The 18,723-nt window shown below is 41.0% G+C and overlaps 4 protein-coding genes across 4 annotated transcripts in view; 2 read left to right on the top strand and 2 right to left on the bottom strand.

Annotated features, from left to right (window-relative positions):
* Positions 1 to 4,492, top strand: part of cacna1da (calcium voltage-gated channel subunit alpha1 Da) — a 55,683-nt gene extending 51,191 nt beyond the window's left edge. Inside the window, 2 exon segments of the mRNA XM_089011014.1 lie at positions 210 to 527; positions 1,127 to 4,492. Of these exon segments, the coding sequence (XP_088867140.1) occupies positions 210 to 527; positions 1,127 to 1,432 (624 nt within the window). The 3' untranslated portion in view covers positions 1,433 to 4,492.
* Positions 4,493 to 4,641: 149 nt separating this feature from the next.
* On the bottom strand, positions 4,642 to 10,332 carry parapinopsinb (parapinopsin b). Its single transcript, XM_089010685.1, is given in 7 exon segments — positions 4,642 to 5,240; positions 5,583 to 5,640; positions 5,642 to 5,677; positions 5,679 to 5,824; positions 6,881 to 6,975; positions 7,042 to 7,321; positions 7,323 to 10,332. Coding segments are annotated over 7 exon segments (786 nt in total). The 5' UTR covers positions 7,377 to 10,332; the 3' UTR covers positions 4,642 to 5,123.
* A 310-nt stretch (positions 10,333 to 10,642) lies between these two features.
* Positions 10,643 to 18,723, top strand: part of cacna2d3 (calcium channel, voltage dependent, alpha2/delta subunit 3) — a 35,293-nt gene continuing 27,212 nt past the window's right edge. Inside the window, exons 1-5 of the mRNA XM_089009292.1 lie at positions 10,643 to 10,877; positions 12,033 to 12,114; positions 13,564 to 13,794; positions 15,389 to 15,505; positions 17,720 to 17,779. Of these exons, the coding sequence (XP_088865418.1) occupies positions 10,762 to 10,877; positions 12,033 to 12,114; positions 13,564 to 13,794; positions 15,389 to 15,505; positions 17,720 to 17,779 (606 nt within the window). The 5' untranslated portion in view covers positions 10,643 to 10,761. The remainder of the gene's footprint in view (positions 10,878 to 12,032; positions 12,115 to 13,563; positions 13,795 to 15,388; positions 15,506 to 17,719; positions 17,780 to 18,723) is intronic.
* The window catches only part of rpusd4 (RNA pseudouridine synthase D4), a 64,947-nt gene continuing 60,815 nt past the window's right edge, over positions 14,592 to 18,723 (bottom strand). Inside the window, exon 7 of the transcript XR_016116565.1 lies at positions 14,592 to 14,826. The gene's annotated coding sequence lies outside the window, so the exon portion shown is untranslated. The remainder of the gene's footprint in view (positions 14,827 to 18,723) is intronic.

An 18,723-nucleotide genomic window follows, 5' to 3' on the forward strand; every position in this document is an offset into this window, starting at 1 on the left:
CATGCATTTTGCAGAGTAGTCTTTAAATTGGAAAATGTATATGTACGGAAAGAAGAGACCTGTGGTATTTTGGGGTGTTTTAGAACAATAATAGTTTAGTCTCAACAAATAGCTGGAGGTAATCCATCATAAATTATTACGTAAATGAACTTATCATGGTTTTTCATTTGGTATGTGTGTCATTTGTGTGTCAATCTCCCCATCTGCAGGTTATGGCCGTAGCAGGCCTGGACTCCAGCAGAGCCCACCGCCTCTCCCCAACGCGCTCCACCCGCTCCTGGGCCACACCCCCCGCAACCCCAGCCAGTAAAGACCAATCACCGTACTACACCCCACTTATCCGTGTAGACCACCCACACAGGGATAGCACCGCCAGCAGCCACGTATCAGTGCGCAAGAGCTCCTGGTACTCTGACGACCCCGAATTCACGCAGAGGACATACTCGCCCATCCACCTACAGGTGCCGCCCGAGTACCACAGGCAGTATCAACAGAAACGAGGAAGCGCCACCAGCCTCGTCGAAGCGGCAAGTTCTTGTCAAATTGGTTTGACTCATTGGTATAGCTCATTAAAATTGAAATAATTCAGATTAGATTAGATTAGCCTTTATTAGTCTCACACTGGAGAAATTTACAATTCACAACAGCAAAGTGATGAAAGGAAAAGAAGAAGTAGAAAAACAAAATACAGGATCTGATGTAAAGGCAGCCACTCTCGCGGCGCCATCTTGGAGTCAAAAGAACAATTAAATAACAAATAATATGACAACACAAAAGACAGACAGTCATTCAATCTTAAGCAGTTTGTGCACCGTCATTGTTGTATAAAGCAGTTCTAGATGAAAGAGGAGAGAATCAAAGCATCATTTTCACCAGTGGATCAGGGACGTCATGGGGAAATGTGCACGTCTGCTACAAGCTAAGTTTTGAAAGCAAACACAAAGCTGTAGCATCCATTTACGAAAAGAGATTGTCTCACATCTCCTGTCCCACGTAAATCCGCTTCAATTCCAAACCGCATAATATATCGCCCGACACTACTTAGATAGCTGAACAGAGTACACTTTGTATGTAATAATTTGCAAAACCAATTCTCTCTTCCCGACTTTTTTTTTTGGTCATGCAGGTTTTAATATCAGAGGGCCTCGGGAGGTACGCCATGGATCCCAAATTTGTTGCCGCCACCAAACACGAGATAGCGGATGCCTGCGAGATGACGATAGATGAGATGGAAAGCGCCGCCAGCCACTTACTGAATGGCGGCATGGCGCCCGTTATCAACGGGGTCAACGTGTTCCCTCTTCTGACCGCTGGGGGCTTTGAACTGCAGGACCCGGTTGCCAGTTACAGCGACGACGAACCCGAAACGGAACCCAGGGCCGCCTATGAAGAGGACCTGGCCGATGAGATGATTTGCATCACAACTTTATAGCAGCAAAAAGGACCCTTGGAAGACTACGATGAGTGAAAATACAAGACTAATTGTATTCACAGACTCCGACCAAAAGAAGTGCCTTCAATCTGAAGCGAAAGGCATAGAGAAGAGAGACACACAGGAGACCAGAGCTTTTTCAAAGGAAACTTCTCTGCCTGCCAGCAAAGAACGTCATAGTACAGAGCCCTGCGGAGCACCCAGGGACCATCTTGACCTTCCTTCTTGTCAAAGGGCTTGAGCTGTGGGTCCGGGCAAAGACCATCCAGGATAAGTGGCGTGGACGCGCCATGCTCTTTCGGGCCGGCGTGTTCGGGTGATGACAATCAGATGTACGATGTCATTACCTCAGTCACTTTATTAAAGGTTCGGCATATCATGCAAGTTTTCAATGCAAGCATCGAAAGGCATATCCCCCCCCCCCCAGTACCCCCCACCCCACCTCTTAGTCTGAATTGATCACTTTGTCCCGTTATACTCCGAAGTCACACAGCAAACAGGAACAAACGTGCGAACCTTTTTGAAGCGACTAAAAAGCATTTGCAAACAATGCACTAGTAGGCAGATTATTTGAAATTGTAGAATAGCCTGGTTAATATTTCCTCGCTGAGGTGCTGTAAATTGTATTATAAAATATGTGACACTTTGTACAGAGATTAACTATATTTTGTAATTCTGTATGATTTCGATGATCAGCAATATGGACCATTCTGACGTGCGATCAAATCAGACCACCATTGATTATGTACCATTTGCTGCATTTGATTTGTCTTATTATGTTCTGTTAAAGGACAACCGACGTCTCTGGACAAGTTGGGTCCATAATTTGTAAAATGGCTTCAAATGACTTCTACTGAGCGTATTTTACAAAGATTCCACCGCATATCGCTATATTTTACGTTTTAAGACTCGCGCTGAATAATCCGGAAGTCTTGTTTTTTTTGAGTTGGTGACGAGTCTGTACGTTACGTCACTGAAGGAACGCCCCTGACCGAAAAAGGACACATTGTAGCAGTCCTTCCATCACGTGAATGCATTTGGCTGTACTTGGCTAGGCTGAAAACCTCGTGTACCACCAAAAAAGAGGCAGAAGAGGGCGACAAAGCTCCATGTAAGGAATTAATCAGCCTGTGAAAAACGGGCTGATTAATTCCTCACACGGAGCTTGGTTGCCATTTTCTGCCTGTTTTTGGTGATCCATTTCCTCCCAATGTTGCCTCAAAATGGCACGGAATAAATTATTTAATCGATTGCAAACATGTATGCTTTCCTCTTCAGAACTATTTGAATCATATTCATAACTGCAAATTTCTCCACTGCGAGACTAATAAAGGCAAATCCAATCCAATAACTGGATGTGTAACAAGAAAGCATATTCTCCGAATCTGAAGCCATTGTTTTGATTCACTAGCAATGCAAGACGTCTTGGCGTGACGTCACAAACTGGGGGCGGGACTTTCTGAAAATGCCCAATTCGCAGCTCATTTTTTTGCAGATTTTGGATACTTTAAGTCATTTTTATTGGTGTTCTGAATTTAACTAAAAATATCATAGTGTGTGTTTTGGGTATTTTAGATGCTATAAAACGTTTTTCTGATGTCAGTTCGAAAACAAAACAGTGATGTTCGGTTGTCCTTTAATAGCCTTTATTTTCGCTCATTTATTTATTTATTTATATTTTACAGCCGTCACTGTTTTAAGAGGTTCTGGTTTTGTGAAAAAAAATCACCTGACTTCTTCGCACAAGAGAGGTCGTCATTTTATGGTTTCAAGTGAAAGGCCTTTTTTGGGGGAAATGGCGTCAACCCATACTGGCATGATAAACAAGATGCATTGAATGCATTTTTTTTGCATCTTTATTTTTGAAAAAAAAATGATGCTGCTTTATTCTTTGTTCTTCAAACCTTTAGTAGGGTTGCACCCGATGAAAATGCCTTTTTGTTGCGGAAAGAAGATAAAAAGATGGATGGTAGAGCTAAAATCATGGAGGTCTAAAGGATTTTCCATCAAAGTTGGTGCTGGGGATTTTGGGAATGATTGATGGGTCCTTTTAATCCTTTCTGTGAATTTTATAGTGAGTGTGTGAGGGCTGCTGTGGCAGGAGTCGGCAAAGTGGATGGAAAGTGATCTGTTGAGAGGCTAAGCAATACTAAAAGAGAGCCCTACCCCTCGCCCCTCCTTCTCTCTGCCTCCCTGGCGTCGAGTATACCTCGTTTGGCAAAGGTGATAACATATCATCGTCTCAATGTATTCAATGTGTCACAGTGTCCCACAGGGAGTCTTAATTAAAACAGGGTTAACGGTGGATGTGCGTGTAAGGTGGCAAAGAGGCCGAAACTGGATTGGACAATGAACACAAGCGAACTTTCATTCCGGGATGCAGTAGTCACTAAAGTAGGCTTTGCCATGACGAGTTTAACTAAGCGTCAAAAACATTTCGGGTCCATGTGATCTGTTGTACATGTTTGGTCCGTCGGCGTGTGCGTGCTCCGTATGCTACTTTAACCGTCATGACAATGTAGATTTTTTTCCATGATATGTGCACATTGAAAGGGCTCTTTGAAATGTTTGTGTGTTAAAAAAAAAACAATGATAAATGTGTTTTAGTCCTTTTGCAGTTGTCAAAAGGAATGCACATAACTGGCACATTGTACTATTTGTAGCAATTGATGAACTGAAAATATGCATTATTTTGTAAACACTTTTAAGCATTGACTTAATCTAAAGATGAAAAGAACTTACTTTTACCTCAAGTCAGGGATTCCTGGAAAAAAAAAGAGTAAATAGTAACTTGGTTGAGTCTTAAATATTAGCACATAGCTGTTCGTCTCTACACACTTAAGTGTATTGTGCTTCTGTTTCTCCTTTTTCTAAAACCAATTTGTGTATTAAGGTGAGACTATTTTGTACTTTTTGGTGACCGTGTGTATGGTTTAGTGGAAATCTATATTTGTCATTCATACCTCATCTTGCAATGCTGAGAATGAAAGAGTCAAAATAATATTTTCAAGGTGCATCGGAGAATAAGAAAATGGATTAAATTACCAGTTTACAGAGAAACGCTGTGGTTCTATCACTTTTCTTCACATGGTTCGATATCGAATTACTTTTATTAATGTTCTTAAGTCTGTATTCAAATAGAAGCTGTAAAATATGTACAAATTATTGAAAAGACCCATGGTAATGTTCTCTACTTGAAAGTCTTGATATGTCAATGTTTTCTTATTGGTTGGCATCAATCTCTAAGTAGCAAATGCTTTAATATAAACATTGGGTTTCATAATAATGCATTTTCATTTGATTTGGGCCTTGTCTTTATTTAAACCAACTAAGTAATTTATTTTCAAATGCGCGTTATTGAATAAATTTATGCTGAATTATGGTTCTTTTTTTTCAAGAAATGCTGGACTCCATCAGCAGTACTGTAATTTAAATGATGCTCACAATTGTGAAAATCTTTGATGCATACATCACATTTTCAACAGAATTATTTATCGAGGTATAGGTGTGGCCCTAATCCTCTTCCGTCATAACTTTAAAGTCAGAATTATGAGAATAAAGGCAGATATCTGAGATTAAAGTCAGATTTTTGCCAACCATATTTTTTTTTTCTTTATTGGCCCTAATCCTCTTCCGTACTCTTCCGTAGGCAAGCACTTGTGGAATGACTTTTGTCGGCATTTTGCAGATTTCAGGCTGGAGACACTTTGTTTGTTGCCATCTCCACCATGGTGGCCGCTTCTGATGATTCTTCAGACAGCCACGGTTCCTTCCCACACCGCAGGAAAGGCACTGCATAGTTCCGGAACTAAAATCAACAAGAAGATGTCATAAGATTTACATTTATGACCGTGAGTTGGATGTAATAAACAATTTGTATTTTAGGAGGGGGGGGGGGGTTTTGAGCAACTTTAGAATATGAATTAATTATAACTATGGCAACGCTGTTAGCATAACAAAGTTAGCAAATTGTTAGCCTCGTTTTCGTACCGTGTATTTATCCAATGAAGTACAATTATTTTGTGCTATATCACACAACATTTGATATTTATTGAACGCTAGATGGCACAATTGAGTAGTTAATGTATTTGACTGAGTACATATAACCTGAACTGTGAACCAATTTGCTAAACTGATTGTTTTTCATCGCCTGTTTGTTGCAGTAGATGTAGATAATTGGATTGTATACTGTGCTGCTTTTGGCCAACAGGTACCGTCGCTAGCAGTGGGTTAATCAAAACGTGGGTTGTACACCACCAGCATGGAGAGGCCAGCGTAAGGCATCCAACTTATCAAGAAGGTCACGACCATGACGATGACCATGACCATGGACGCCACTCTCAGCTCTGCTTTAGCTACAGCACCGTCTTCCGCGCAGGTCAACTTTGGTACCTAAAGTAGGTAAGGTGGGAAAAGGAGTATCGAGAAAAGGCATGTCAGGTTTTAGTTTGTGCTTCACGGTGTTTGTTATTTAAGACGAAATTTATTTTTTTTGAACCGACCAATTAATTAAAAAAAACTTGCTCATTAGTTGGCGAAATTGTAACGCTGAAAAAATTAGTAGCAATGTTAGGTATCTGTGGGTACATGTCGCTTAAATTGTGCAACTAATTTCGACCACCTAAGTGCCTTAGAAACATCATGTCATCACCACCAATTCTCATTTTTGCTTAATTTAATTTTAGCTCAAGAATTATATTGTTAGCTAGCAGTTAGCTAACTTAAAAAAATAGGATATTTCATAGATGACACCTCTTATTGATTTGAATTGGAATCGGACAAGCTCACTTATGTCCAGTGACATTTCTTAATATTAAAGCTAAAGTCCTACCGACAAACTAGCTGATTGAATGCCCATGACGAATTACTATTTGCTTCTCTTTCATAAAAACAGGAATACATTTACGATTTTTTTTTTTTCAAAATAGTTACATTTAACTCATTCACTGCCATACAATGTGTAAAAATGTGTCCACTCCAGTGCCAAGCTTTTTGTCATTTTCACTCAAATTGCAGGACCCACAAAAATTTAGTTTTAGGACTACATAAACATTCAATACAGCATTTTCCATTAAAAAAAAGAGTTCATTCCTAAATTATATGGGTCTGGAGTTATCTGAGCTTGAAATGGGACCGGCTGTACAAAATCCAATACATACATATTGATTTATATAGTGCTTTGACAACTAAGCATGGCCAAATGGCAATTACTTCCCCGTCATGGAAGAGAAAAACATTGCCAGAGGTCTGACCAGCGCTTTATCGGCAGCCTCAGCAAGAAAAACGAAAACCCGAATAAAATCGGGAATGGCGCCCCACATCACACTTTTCAATTTCAGAATAAATTCAGTGATGGCAGTGAATGCGTTAATATTGCTGAGCATTATTAAGAGATAGAAGTTGCCCACACTTGGTGGTCAGAATAAGACACTACATGCCCCCACATGCGTGCTTCTTTTGGAAGGTCATGAACCCCAACGGTTTGCATATGACAAACATCCTCTCCACCGCGATCAAGGCGACCGTACACAATGATGTAATGCCTGGAAAAAGGTAAGAGTGTTTTAAAAAATGTTTTAAAAGCCAATCGTGTTACTGTGTTCACTCACCAAACAAGGACACGGCAAAGCCCTCCATTACGCAGCCTGTTCTTCCCAGGGAGAAGTACCCCTGGGCGTTGTTGACGACAGACAGAACCCCCCCGGTCATGGCTGTGCCCAGGTCTGCCGCAGCCATGTTCACCAGAGCGTAGTTGAGCGGTTGCCTCAGCTGCTTGTGCATGAGGGACAAAATGATCACTGTAGCGTTGAGAACGATGGCCGGCCCGGTGAAAAGGGCCTTCACCACAGAGAGCGCCACGAAGCCTGTGCGTGACAGCGGAGGTTCCCCCGTACGGCGGGTCCGGGTAGAGCGAGGAATTGGGAGTCAAAAATGAGTGGTGCATGGATGCGGAGCTTTCACCGGTAAGGTCCTAACGCCACTTAATGTTCAATATCTGAGCGCTAGCGAGAGAGTGCTAAGATTACATGGCTTGAGTCTGAGTAAATCCTCAGGAAGTGGATTTAACAAAGGATTAATCCCACCCCAAATGATCATCCGTGAACCCTCACCTTATGGTTGATTTGTACTCACAAAGGCTAACCCCTTACGAGAAGTCCGAATAGGCAGGTGTAAAAAAGGCCACAGGACTTCATAAGCAATAAGAATTTAGGTTGAAAGTGCAGAGTAAGCCAAATTTAAGACTGTTCATTGAATTGACTGGACCAAATCCATACAGTGCTCTTCTTTTCCTTTCAGCTTTTCTCTTCAGGGGTCACCACAACCAATCAGTGTCCTCCACCCAAGCCTATTTTTTTGTGCATCCTCTTCTCACACCAGCTCCCTTCATGTCCTCTTTGACAATATCCATAAACCTTCTCTTTGGTCTTCCTTTCAGTCTCTTGCCTTGTAGTTCAAGGCTCAGCATCCTTATCCGGATATAGTCAGTCTCTCTCTTCTGGACATGTCCAAACTATCTCAGTCTGGCCTCTTTGACTTTCTCTCCAAAGCCTCTAATATGAGTTGTCGCTCATTCGTAGTCTTATTCAACCTGGTCACTCCCCACTTCATCACTGCTCCTTCCAGCTCTGCTTCCTGTCTTTTCTTCAGTGACGCTGTCTCCAGTCCAAACATCATGGCTGGTCTCACCATAGTTATATACACCTTTCCTTATATCCTAGCTGAAACTCTTCGAGCTGAAGCGCTTCTGTCTTTAAAAAAAATTACTCAAGTCAACTCAACTCCATTCTAAGTTCAGTCCAAAGCACCTTAAGAACAAATACCTTTGCACTTAAATGGATGAAAAGGTTTCTTCAGCCGTCATCTGGACTTCTTTGAAGGTGTCGGACGTTTCGCTTCTGATCCAAAATGCTTCTTCAGCCAACTAAAGTCTTACTGGTAGTATCGGCCCTATATATATACTACTACTGTCCAGACATGGCGGTGCCGGACATTGCTATGATAGGTCCCTGCTCTCAGGTTGGGGGGAGCGGAGGACTACTCCCTGCGGCTCCACTGAATGTTCCTATTGCCCTGACGAACCTTATGGCATATGCCATTATTTGTAAGATCGCCAACTGCTTCGAGTTGACAGGTATGACCATGTAAAAAAAAAGTTTCAAACTGCGTTTGTAGCCAAGGGTTAAAAATTTTGAGGCGCATAAAAATGAATAGTGTAAAAAAAAAAATCAGTCAAACAACGGTCTGACTCTTGAAATCGGTTGGCTCATATCTCATTGTATTAAAATTTTTTATCAGTAATTATAAGATATAATTATCACAATATAGAAAATTTCATAGGATCACTCCTAGAACCCTGTTGTTTGATATCCAGATTCCTTTTTAACAAAACCACTGAGGGTCATCTATATTTTTAGACATACAGTAAAGTCTTGTTATATCGATATCGGATATATCGATAGTCCCGGTTATATCGATATTTTTCGGACTCCCTTGAATATCGATATAACGAGACTTTACTGTATTAGTAGTTTTATGTCTGACAGCATCTGCTTTACTTGCAGTTTTGTTTTTTTCTGTTTTGTTTTTTAATCCCCTGAATCTTCTGCTGCTTGTTCACATTTGTTCACTCACTGTAATTTGCTCACTGCATATTTGCAAATGTTAGCATTGTGTTATTTGGTAATTGGTGTTTTGTTTTTCTCACCACACTGCTGCATCCCTATTTTTTTTAATGATGATGACACGGATTTCTATTCTATTCCGGTGTTGGTCTATGCTGTGAATAAGCCCTCCACCCTCGTCTCCATTGTGAAGTGGTGATGTTAAGCCCTCGGGATTTAGCCTGACCAAAGGTGACCCATGTTTAACCTTCTAAGAGGTTAAGGTGCAATCAAGTCAAGATGGAGATTACCACTGTTTGGGTTGAGAGTTCACGTCCCATTGGTGTGAACTTTTAAATCATGACGGCACCTTTGATTCTCATTCACTATATAACATTCACTGTCGTGTTTACATGTATAAATTATTCAGGCCGCATTTTACTCAGGACATAATGTGATGTAGCAACCAAAACAATTTAATTCAGCCATTAAAATACTTCTGTTTTATTTGCCGCATTGTTCTAACAAATTGCCTCTGTTGTGTCACTTTGTTTTGTATGCGCTGCTACAATGGATTGCAAGAATGAAAAAGTACTTGCTCAAGGACACTTGGGCAGGTCTGAGTTAAGGACTCCCTTCAGTTTCATGGCACAGAACTGCTTTATTGGACACTTAATTAAAGCATCCGAGCAGTCAGCATTGTGAGGTCACAACGATCTAAGAGCCTTATCGCCACATTCCAGACAGTTCGGGGCTCCTCACAACTTTGATGTACGACGCAATTACCCAACTAATAAAAGCTTCAGGTTGAAACACGGCTGCTTGTGATGCTGGCGCCGCTAGTGCTTGGGGGGTCACTGGTCAGGTGTCCAAAAATTGGGCATTGTTCATGATCGGGAATATGCGCATGTTTATATGACCGAGTCGCATCGCTCATTCTTCGGGTGAGTGAGTGAAGTAATGCAAAATGGACATTAGAGGATTTTTTTTTTTTTTTTGATTGATGATGATGATTTGATTGATTGATTTGATATGAACCTGTGAGCATGAACTTTGAAATCCATCCCATGGACAAATTAGACTCTTTATTGGGCCGCTGTCCTTATCATAAAAGTGCTTGCACAATACAGTGATACCTCAGCTTACAAACTTAATTGGTACCCAGAAAGTGTGCATGTGTAAGGCGAAAAGTTCGTCTGCCAAACATGTATTTCCCATAAGAAACAATTAAAAATGAGAATAATCCATTCCCAGGTCCTGATAAAACATAATTTTCTACTAAATACATAGCGATCTCTCTCTCTCTCTCTCTCTCTCTCTCTCTCTCTCTCTCTCTCTCTCTCTCTCTCTCTCTCTCTCTCTCTCTCTCTCTCTCTCTCTCTCTCTCTCTCTCTCTCTCTCTCTCTCTCTCTCTCTCTCTCTCTCTCTCTCTCTCTCTCTCTCTCTCTCTCTCTCTCTCTCTCTCTCTCTCTCTCTCTCTCTCTCTCTCTCTCTCTCTCTCTCTCTCTCTCTCTCTCTCTCTCTCTCTCTCTCTCTCTCTCTCTCTCTCTCTCTCTCTCACACACACACACACATTCACCCCCCGTCCGTGATGAGGAATGGCAAAGAGGATGAGGTCTGTTTTCACAGAAGGATAACGGCATCCCACGAAGAAGGAGACATCGGATCACCGGGGTGCAGGACCAGACGCCAGGACCGGTTCCCCCGGGATCACTTTAGGGGCCGAACATGAGGCTTCTTCGGCGAACATGCAGCTTTGTCAGCCCGCCGCTGTTGATCCTGGCGGGCTTCAGCGTGCTACTACTGGAGGTGTCGGCGTCCCACCAGGGGATCCCTCTGTCAGTGTGAGTGACAAGCGATTTTGGCGGGAGATGTGTACGCCCCCCACCCCAAAAAATCCCAATCTTCATGTTGTGGATGTATTTTCTGAACGTGCAACTGGTCACGTGATGTTTTATAGTATATTAAACAGCGAGGTCAGGCCGTATTTGTTGACTAAATTGTGAAACTGGTGTGATTAAGGAAATTGTTTAATAAGGTGTTTTTGACTGTCGAATACTTTTAAAATATAACGAGAAATTAAAGAACGCATGCATGAAATAAAAGGATTGCACGATGAGAAGCGATTAGCTTTTATTTATGTTGCTTTTCTTCACTTATGAATATTATTATGAAACGTTTAGAATTGTTATTGTATTCTTTGTCGGTCATTTTTAAGTGCACGTGCACAAAAAAAAACACGAAGGTGGGTGGAGTTTCTTTTCCGTTAAAAACGGAAATCAATTGTTGAAACGTTTGAGAATTTCGTTTTTACGATTAGTTCTCAATCAAGGAGGTTATTTCATTATTTTTGTAGGTCAATTTACATCAAGAAAATAATGTCAGATGAGGACTTTAATTATTTGAAATCACTTGTGTCATAGCGAAAACGTGCTGGCGTGAGTTAAAAAAGGTTTACCTTCTTTGAGAATGGCGCTGAAAAGTGAGTATATAACACTTATAATTGTTTAATGATGATAATAATGTTTTTTTTTAAAAACAGTATACAATGAAGGTAAATTATATGTTTGTGGGCGGTCGTTGCGAAAAACATAACCAATAATCATAGTGTGATATATTTTACAACAAGTAATTGTTATATATTTAATATTTTTTTTCGATCAACATTCGCGAATGCATTGACGGAAATTGTGATAGCAGTTTTTTTCTTACGTCAGCAAATTATCAAAAAAATCGCACTGCAGCACACGGAGTATAGTTCCCAATTATGTGCAGATATATTTAACATCATCATTACATTTGGGGTGTATTTGTTAAGCAAATAGAAAGGTGGTTATTTTCGAGTAAGTGTTGGTGGTGGGAGTCAGTGGTGTTTTGGTGCTGTTTTTTAGGGGCGGGGGGTGAGACGCAAAAAAAATGTCAACCCAAAAATGATTTTCTATCTTGTTTGCCAGAATCTTTTGTTTCCTATTTTGCTTACGTTTTGTCTTCTTTGTCAGCGTAAAACTGTGGGCATCAGCTTTTGGTGGAGAGATTAAATCCATTTCTGCCAAATATTCTGGATCCCAGCTGCTGCAAAAGGTACTTATACGGTTTTTCAGTTGAATTCTCTCTTTTTGTTGGTTCATCATACTGTGTGGCACAGTTGAACACTTTCATGCTGATTTCCAGCCCATATGCTTCGTGTACGTTCGTTCGTGTGTGCCTGCGTGCGTGCGTTCCGTAGTCTTGATATGGCCCATTAACCACGGCCCTGATTCCACATCTCTCATGTCCTCATCCCTCCCATGAACTCCCCGGAGTCACGAGCCTCGGCGTATTAGATATGGATGTTGACAGAGAAGCAGAATGAACAACACGTGTGGTGTTGAGGCTAATCATATGGAAGGTGGAGGGTAGATAAAAGGAATTGAGTATAGCCTTTCAACCAAGGCCCAACCATGCGGTAGATGTAATAACGACTTTTGACCACTTGTGAGCACTAAGGCAACTTGTGATGAATGTCCGTCTACTCTACTGTATCTGAAGCTGACTGTTTCAAATGGAAGACATTGAAGAGGCGAGCGGAAATTCTGATCGTACTGATTTTAAATGGTATTAATCTGAACCAATATTTTATTATTCGTCTCCAAAATATTAGCATGTTAATTTAGGACATTTTTTTGAGATGTAATCGAATTTCAAAGCTCAGCAGCAAATATATATATATATATTTTAAAATCCAATAATGACAGTTTTAAACGAATGTGTACCAGAATTGGCCTATAACACGTATAAACACTACAAATCCCAGAATGCACCGCGGGTTTTTTATAATCGCCCATTTTCATTTACGGCCAAGAGTTGCTTTGGCTCATGATTAAGAGGTAATGTATTTACGGCATGAAACCTTGCACTAAATGTGGATTTAAAACACTGTGTATAATTGTCAAAAATTATTTTGTCACTGATGTTCGAAATGCCAGTCTTTTGAGCTAGCAAATTGATTTTTTATAGTTGCTAGCCAGTGGGGCTAATTAAGTAAAGTTGGATTTTAAACATAAAATGGAGAGCTTCACTGTGAAAGCAAATCCCCCACCTGGGCCTTTGTTGTCCAGGTGTGTTCAAGATGTTAGCTAGTGGTTGGAACATGTTTATAAAAATTGCACATTTTGTGCCACTGTAACCACAAGACCATTTGTGGACCAAAGTCATTCAATAAATTTAGGTTTGTGCCAGCAAACAATCATACATCATGTACAGTAATCCTAAAACTGCTTTTTCTTAACACCCTCTGTCAACGTTCCTTTTTTATCCCTGCCATATTTCCAAATGATAAGAAATATTACAATTCGGTTGTTCTAGTGGGTGACTTTATTTCCTTAGCTCGCTACACAATGTTGAAATGTGTCTGATGTTTTATTCATGTTTCATATGAGAGGAACAAAATTACTTTGCACCATGTTGTCCCGTTTTAATGTTTCTTTCTGTTTTTGGTGGCTCCAGATATCCTTATAGCCTCACTTTAGCTTTATATCTCATTCTTTTTAGGAATTGTGGGCAATCACAGTGCCGCGTCCCGGGATCAACGCCAGTTCAGAGGCCACGTCTTCCTCAGCAAAAGGCAGTGGCAGATTTAATTCTCGAATCTCTGCTGGATGTCCCGGAGTGTGGGAGGGAGGCGGGACAAGCAGAGTGAATCCACGGAGATATGGCGAAAGCATACAAACAGCATTTCGAAAACGACTCCAAGCACAAAACCAGGGACCACCTTGTCCTGAGGTGAGGTGACGTATGAGAAAGCAAATGTTCATTAAAAAAAATAGTTGATCATATAGTGTTCCGCCTTGCATATTTTTTTCCCTTCTCTTCTGATGAGGTCAGCACTTTCTCAGTCTTGCTCGTGCAAGTGTGTCTGGTGCCAGTCAGCACAAAGCAGCAATCTGTGGCAAAAGTAAAAGGGTCGTTCGGCACTGATCATTACATGCTGCTCTGGTGAAGTGCACATTTTCACTAAAGTCTCAGAAACGGGGGGGGGGGGGGGGGGGGGGGGGGGGCACACAGTGCCGCCAGGGCTCACTTCTGTACTTGCCATTGTTTTGATCAATAATCATGATCACTCCTCATTGTTGATGGATGGCCCTTAATCTCATGTTGATGATAGGAGGAGGCATAGCTGTGTATGCCATGTGCGGTAGGAGGCGGGGGAAGGGGGGTGGATGGGTCCTGAGACGAGTAGGACAAGCGTGAAATGAACTGTTCTGCTCCGCTGCGAGCCTGCACTCCTCCTTTCAGTAGGTAATTTGTCGCCTCATGTACTAGTGTGTGTGTGTGTGTGTGTGTGTTTTTGTGTGGGAATAATCCGCAATGTGTTTGAATGAGCTACAACCGGCTGCGACTGGGTTTATCTTTTGATAGCATTATGGGAGGTGTGTGTTTGGTGTGTATATGTGTCTTGTCAGGTGACAGATTATGTCATGTTATATTCATCTAAGCTTTAGAGCAGGGGTGTCAAAGTCATTTTTTGCCGCGGGCCACATTGTAGTTATGGTTTCCTCTCAAGTGCCGTTATGAATTTGGGGAACCCATTAGAATGTTTAAATCCCTTCAAATATTACATATAGAGCACACAGCAAATTAATGAATAACTCGTTTTCAAATCTGAAGTCAAGAATAATGACTTTTATTGTGGTTGACATCCAAAAATATGAAATTTTGGCTCAGATTTTAGCAATAATCATGGAATTTAACACGTTTGATTTGCTTTCGCGGGCCGAAAAAAATGATGTGGCGGGCCGGATTTGGCCCGCGGGCCTTGACTTTGACACGTGTGCTTTAGCGGGTGTTCTGTAAGGTTGAGGTCCAGTGCATCTGGTGAAATCAGCATTATTTGAGTTGTAGTTAATTTCGCTAGAATCGGCTGGGCTTGACACATTATTATCTTTCTCCTGTGTCTTGACTCATTTCAATTACCATGCGCAGCTTTTTGTATGCAACGCCACCCCTGCCCGGACACCCAACGGGGCCATCCATCCAATCAAATGGAAGGAAGCAGTGTGTGAAGTCTGTGACTACAAACAGATAAAGATGATCAATCATCTTGTGTCGCACTGTGGGGTCTTATCAGCCGTTCACCTGAAAATGGCTTCCTGCACTATGCGGAGGGCTTTAACCCTTATTTAAGAAATTCCCCAGATGCAGTTAGGACAATAAAAAAACAATGAAATGGTGTGGATTTATAAATATGATTCACATCGTCTCTTTTTTGTTCTTGTATGGCCTAAATGGTTGTCTATTTAAAGAATGAAAACATGGATCTTCGTGGCCCAGAAGAGAGCTTTAACAATTGCTTTTGTTGCCCTTTGTTTATTTCCAGAAGTACAAACCACCAGAAAAATCAGTCAAAGTGGAAGAAATCGATGGTGTGAAGTTGGTGAAAAACCTGGCGGTGAAAATGGAGGAAATGTTCCGCAAAAAGGCAGAAGCCACCAAGGTAAGTAAACACTAAACTTTGTTTCTTTAAATGGAAAAGCCGTGCCTCACTGTGTTGCGACACGCGTCGAACACTTGGAACAAATGAACGCCTCTCTGCAAATAGGCCACCCCTCTCCTCCCTAAGGAATAAAATAACAGGTGGTGTCACTAAGGGAGCATCTTTATGCTCTTTCTATTGTAGCCCACAATATTTCGCACTTATGTCACTTTTAGTTCCCTCACAATAATTCCAAGCTAGAGTGCCAATCAGGACATCCTTGTGAACATTTCCACTATCATTTCCTTTATGAGAAAATCATTATTTTCTCTTTATTAATTTATCAGTGTGAAGAATTTATAGTGCTGTTTTGTTAGTCTGTACAAGTTACACTGTATCCACCTCTTGCCATCCATATACAACTGATCAGCAAATCAGTGTCATGCTTAACTTTTTTGAATTGGATTGCATTAGCCTTTATTCGTCTCGCAGTGGAGAATTTTACATTTCACAGCAGCAAAGTGATTAAAGTAAGAGGAAAGGAAGAAGTAGAAAAAACAACCTAAAATTGCTGACAGCAATGGATAGGTAATTCTTCCCTATTGTAGTATAGAAATAACAGCTGTTGGCGTGTCTCGCTCCACCCTTCCATAAATGTCTACTGTCGTGTAAATAAACTCCTCTCGACGCTGTTTGAGGAAATTCGGTGCACATTCCACGACTTGACGAGTGCTTTTAAAATTGAAAAATTAGATCGATGTTCTGTGTTCATGTTATCAGAGAGCTGAGCCGCAGCAGCCTGTCTACAAACTCTGGACAGGCGCTTCCGAAGAGGCTGCCGGGACATGATAACGTTGATCTCGGGATCCCCCTCCCGCCAATTCTTCCTGTAAATTACACCCGGAGCAGGCGGCTTCATTTTGCCAATATGAGTAGCTGGGGTGTTTGTACATTTGCGTAGCTAAAAACTGAAGCAAACCCAAGAAATTGGTAATTCTCCCAAAAATAGATACTGGTGTTTATAAACTAAAGAGATGGGTAATTAGAATACAGTAAAGTCTCGTTATATCGATATCGGATATATCGATAGTCCCGGTTATATCGATGCTATTTCTATGCACGCACGGAGAAAATTACATGCAAACAGGGTCGGATATATCGATAGTCCCGGTTATATCGATATTTTTTCGGACTCCCTTGAATATCGATATAACGAGACTTTACTGTAGTTGAAATTCTATTGAATGGATTATTTATAATTTTGCTGCATTGACACCAACTCCTAATGTGGAATTTCCCATTGAGTTCAATTGAATGCGTGCAGCAAGCCTCAATTGTGTTGCATGTAGCTTACTTTGACACATATGATGGATGTTAATTAGCTGATCATTGCATTTTCCTCAAAACATAAAGCCAAGCAATTTGGTGTGCTCGGTGCGCCCTGTGAAATCTTTCACCCAACTACCCCCAGGCCCCATCAATCACTACCCAGAGTTTCTCCTCTGCTGTGGTCCGGCCACGTTTTGCACCAAGGGAAAAAAGTGTTTGGGGAATTGGTACCCATATATTACCGGTATGTCATTTCACCTCAGTTGCTTCCAAACAATAATCAACCTCAAATTCCACCTAAAATATAGAATACTCCATTATCTTTTCCGAGATTGGATTGGATTAGCCTTTATAAATTTCACAGTGGAGAAATTTACATTTCACAGCAGAAAAGTGATGAAAGTAACAGGAAAGGAAAAGAAGAAGTAGAAAAATTAAATACAGGAGCTGCTGTAAAGGCAACTGCTGTAAAAGCAGCCACTCTCGCAGTGCCATCTCGAAGTCAAAACAACAAAATTACTAAATCACAAATAATGTGACAAAACACAAAAGACACAGACAGTCTTTCAATCTTAAACACTTTCTGCGCCCTCTTTGTTGTATGAAGCAGTTCTAAATAAAAGAAAGGATCAAAGTGTCCTTTTCACCAGTGGATCAGGGACGTCATGGTGAAATGTGCACTTCTGCCCCAAGCTAAATGTTGAAAGTAAACACAAAGCTGTAGCATCCATTGACAAAAAAAAAGAGACTGTCTCATATCTCTTGTCCCACGTAAATCCGCTTCAATTCCAAACCGCGACAGTTCCACAGTGTTTCCATCCAAACAGATAAAAACGGACAAAAATTCTAAGCACATTTTTGGATTTTTTTAATAACTAAACATCTAAATTTTACGTTTCTGTGCAGAGGCTAGTGGAGGCTGCAGAAGAAGCACACCGTCAACACAAAGATAATCCAGACCTGCAGGTGAGGCTTTCCCCCTCCCCCACACACACAAAATGGAAACCAATTAAACAAAACAGAGGAAATCATTCGCATTGTGTGACTGAGAATAATCACGAGGCGGATTCCAGAAGGTGAATGGACGAGGTAATCAACGCCATAAGTCGTTAATTGAATTGGCGCTAACCTTGGATGTCAGCTTTGATACACCATGCACGTGGAAAGCTGCCGATTCATGATATCACGATTCATCATTTAAAGGGCAACCGACATCACTTTTTTGTTTTTTAACTGACATCAGAAAAACGTTTTATAGCATCTAAAATACCCAAAACACGCAGTATGATATTTTTATTCAAATGCAAAACAGCAATAAAAATGACTTAAAGTGTCCAAAATCTGCAAAAAATTGAGCTGCGAATTGGGCATTTTCAGAAAGTCCCGCCCCCAGTTTGTGACGTCACGTCAAGACGTCTTGCATTGCTGGAGAATAAAAACAATGGCTTCAGATTCGGAGAATATGCTTTGTTGTTACACATCCAGTTATGAATATGATTGAAATAGTTCTGAAGAGGAAAGCATACATGTTTGCAATCGATTAAAGAATTTAATCCGTGTCACTTTGAGGCAAACGGGCGGGGGGAATGTCTCACCCAAAAAGAGGCAATAAAATGCTGTGAGGAATAAATCAGCCCGTTTCCACAGGCTGATATATTCCTTCAATGGACCTTGGACTCCCTCTGCTGGCGGCTTTTGGATGTAACACACGATTTATTAAAAAAACAGTACCGCAAAATACATTGACGTGATGGAAAGACGCTACAATGCGTCTTTTTTACGTCAGGAGACGGTCCTTTTCTGACGTCACGTGAGGACTCGTCACCAACTCAAAAACAAGACTTCCTGAATATTCAGCGCGAGTCTTAAAACGTAAAATATAGCTATATGCGGTGGAATCGTATTAAAAT

Source organism: Hippocampus bargibanti, linkage group LG12 (genome assembly GCF_051943395.1).
Source record: "Hippocampus bargibanti isolate YZ-2025 linkage group LG12, ASM5194339v1, whole genome shotgun sequence".
Taxonomy (NCBI): Eukaryota; Metazoa; Chordata; class Actinopteri; order Syngnathiformes; family Syngnathidae; genus Hippocampus; species Hippocampus bargibanti.